Source organism: Morone saxatilis, unplaced genomic scaffold, assembly GCF_004916995.1.
Source record: "Morone saxatilis isolate NCDOM2014 unplaced genomic scaffold, NCSU_SB_2.0 Contig18, whole genome shotgun sequence".
Lineage (NCBI taxonomy): Eukaryota > Metazoa > Chordata > Actinopteri > Moronidae > Morone > Morone saxatilis.
In genome coordinates this window covers 14,676,304-14,679,407 of record NW_023339740.1, presented here as the reverse complement: position 1 = coordinate 14,679,407, position 3,104 = coordinate 14,676,304, and the positions used below count along the sequence as shown (strand labels likewise).

At 39.8% G+C, this 3,104-nt stretch overlaps 1 protein-coding gene across 1 annotated transcript in view; it reads right to left on the bottom strand.

The window, feature by feature from the left end:
* dstyk (dual serine/threonine and tyrosine protein kinase) overlaps positions 1-3,104 on the bottom strand; it is a gene marked incomplete in the record, with an annotated part of 14,353 nt that overhangs the window by 5,110 nt on the left and 6,139 nt on the right. The window contains 2 exon segments of the mRNA XM_035661393.1: positions 1,452-1,647; positions 1,871-2,377. Of these exon segments, the coding sequence (XP_035517286.1) occupies positions 1,452-1,647; positions 1,871-2,377 (703 nt within the window).

Below are 3,104 nucleotides of genomic sequence, written 5' to 3'. Positions count from 1 at the left end.
GTCTCTGCAAGTCTGACTAAAGCCTAAAAACATACAAAATGAAAGTCACTTGTCTGTTTCTACTCGGTCAGAGACAGAGAGAGAGAATAGATAAAAATGAAAATTATCTCAATAGCCTGCAGTCTGGGTACCACGAGTCAGACATTTCTTTAATAGAGAAATAATAAAGAGGGAATCATTGTTCAATAAGTTGAAGATGTAAGAGCAAAATAAAATCAAAGGCACACATGTGGTAATGTAATCCTATGTAAAATATGTGAAATCACATTTTGCAAGCTGCTGCTGCTGCCAGCCCTGTTTCCTCATACAATTATCCCTGTATAATGTCCATGAAAAAGCAAAATATCATTTAATTTACAATGCCATATGAAGTTTAAATGTAAATGCGAAGTAATAACTAGAAAGCAGTCACGTGTAGTTTGTTTACCCAAGAGAGAGAAAGAAAGCTAGAAAGAGAGAGAGAGGAAGTGGAAAGATACTGCCCTTCAGCCGGATCACTTCCGGAAATTCTTTCACAAGTGAAGTCATGTTAAATTAAATATTACTGCAGTGCTTTTACTTTGAAAAGGAAGTTTAAATTGTACTGGAATATGTGGATATGACTATCAATCATTCTTTTCTGTCCTCTTATTCTGGGAGATGCACATGGCTTGCAGTGAAAATAGGCTGTAAGAATGTAACTGGGGACTATGGAGGGACTATGCTTCCAATTATATATACACAATACATATTTTTAGTCCACAAAACTATTATACCATCAAACAGAGGCTTCACAAGTTGAAGGATGTGAAATAAAAAAAACATAGTTTAATAGTGTGTGTAATGACCACTGCAAAGATTATTTGCTTGTTCCAAGAAGTCTGACAGCAGCAGAGACATCATCACACAAATGTATAAATCATCTTTACTGATCCCAAACCACAGCACATGATAAACTACTGATAATGTGAAAATATGTCCTCTCATATAAAATCACAGCACTGCAAGTCCATTAGTAATTTATTAGTAGTATGTATATACTACATCATAACAAACAACAAAAAGCTAAGTAAATTAAAAGTACACAGATATAAAAAAAGATCCCAGTTTAGGCAATGTACAAAATAAAAATCATTTTGTGATTTAATTTGCATTAGTTTGCACGCTGTAAAACATTTAATTTCCTTACTATTGTTTTTGTAGCTTTAAGTTAACATTTATCTGGATTTTATTTGGTTTCTTCTTAAGACAACAAGGATTGCAACGATCAAGAATCTGTTATGATCAATCAGTTAATTTAAGTCTTTTTTTAAAACAAGTTAAAACTCTTTGTTCCATTATTAGTGCACCAACTCAAACCACTCGAAACGTGGTAACATTTTACAATAGCTTCCTTAATAATATAAAAAAATCTTGAAAACCCACAGGAGAGAAACCTCTGTGGCATTTATTCAGGGGGTTTACTCACTAACCTGTGAACTCCAGGTTGGCAGCATCCTCCAGCAGCTGCTCCTTCATGCTGCTGAGCGTCTCCACAATCATCTCCTTCATCTCCTCCTGTTTGCGGTTAGCGATGGCCATGAGGGAGATGAAGAGTTCACCCTCTTTCTCACGAGTGTACTCCAGCCTGCGTGGTGTTATCTGTAGGTCCCTCTGCATGTCAAAGGCCTGCAGGGAAGTGAAGTAGACAGGACAAAGGTCTGTTGGGGATTGTTCAGGCGCATACTGGGTCAAAGCAGTCTAACACTAAGCATTTCTTACAGTGGTAGTAACAACTGTCACATGCTTGAATTTCCCTCGGGATAAATAAAGTATCTATCTACATGAGCATGAAGCAATAAAAACAATGAGACATACACATGAACAGTGCTAGGAGGCATCGTCCTCTCACCTGGTTGATGAAAAGATCTAGACAGCGACAATGCAGCCCATTTAGCAGGTTGGCAGCCTCCACCTGCTGGTTTTGAAGCACTTGGCGAGCAAACGGCACCAGCAACCGATGCAGTCGTTCGAAAGACTCGCCGAGCATGCTCTGGGGCTTGGCACCCGGGGTGGGCATCTGCGTAGGGGCACCACAGGAGCAGTTTCCTGTCGGGTTACCGAGGAGGCCGAGAGAGAGAAGCTGCTTGTGGAGGGCACTCTTCTCCCTCTCTTTTTCCTTCTCCGCACGACGGCCGGGTTCTGGGGAGGCTGCTGGCATGGTGTCGGGGATACGAACAAAACAGATGGGAAAGGAGAGCATCTCTTTGACCTTCCAGAGATCCGCCACCTGCTCTGTGCTTACGGAGTCCTGGTTGATGGCATACAGTATGATGGGGATCACGTTGCGAGTGCAGTCTTCCAGGGCTTCTTCTATGGGCTGGACACTCGGACACGGCACCACCATGACCTTTGATTCCTGGTGACGAACAACAAAGACACCACAAAACTTTAATTTTAAGCTAATTGGTTTACACACGGGAAAATTATTAGGAAACATGGTTCAGTAAAAAGCCCACTTTTCAAATTAAACAACAACAGATTTTCATTTTATTCATAAAGAAATGCAACCATGCAGACAACACTAGATACGACTTTGTTGCGATTTGTCACTGAACCAAAAATGGAGGTAAAAGGAACATAAAGCTTCTATAATTGTTGTTTTTAAATAATTAAATGTATCAAACAAATTTATGAATGTATTTTTGAAAAGTGTTGCTCATAGTTCCCCACTGGTAATAATCACCTGACTATGCAGTTCATCTCAACTCCACATAGTTTTTAGGCCTCTTTTAGCTCATTGTTTTGGTTTTACGACTCAAAACTTTACTGTTGATACGTTCCCATCAGCTGTGAAAAAGTTCTAACACCAAATGTCAGAGAGGCAGAGTTAGCGACTAGCTGGTGAATATAGTGGGAGGTTTAGTTGCTAAAGAGCAGATATTTCCCTCAGGAATAGGTGAAGACTAAAAACAGAGCTAAAAGATGAGTGGAATTGTTGGACTTTAATTTAGCAGGTGGGCAGAAACATGACTTCAACTGAATGCTACTGTTGCTCCATGCCTGGTTATGCTTCTAATATGTTTTGTGTCATTTAGATCAACCAACGTTTTAACTTCACCTACCTCACCCCTTCTGTCAAACCC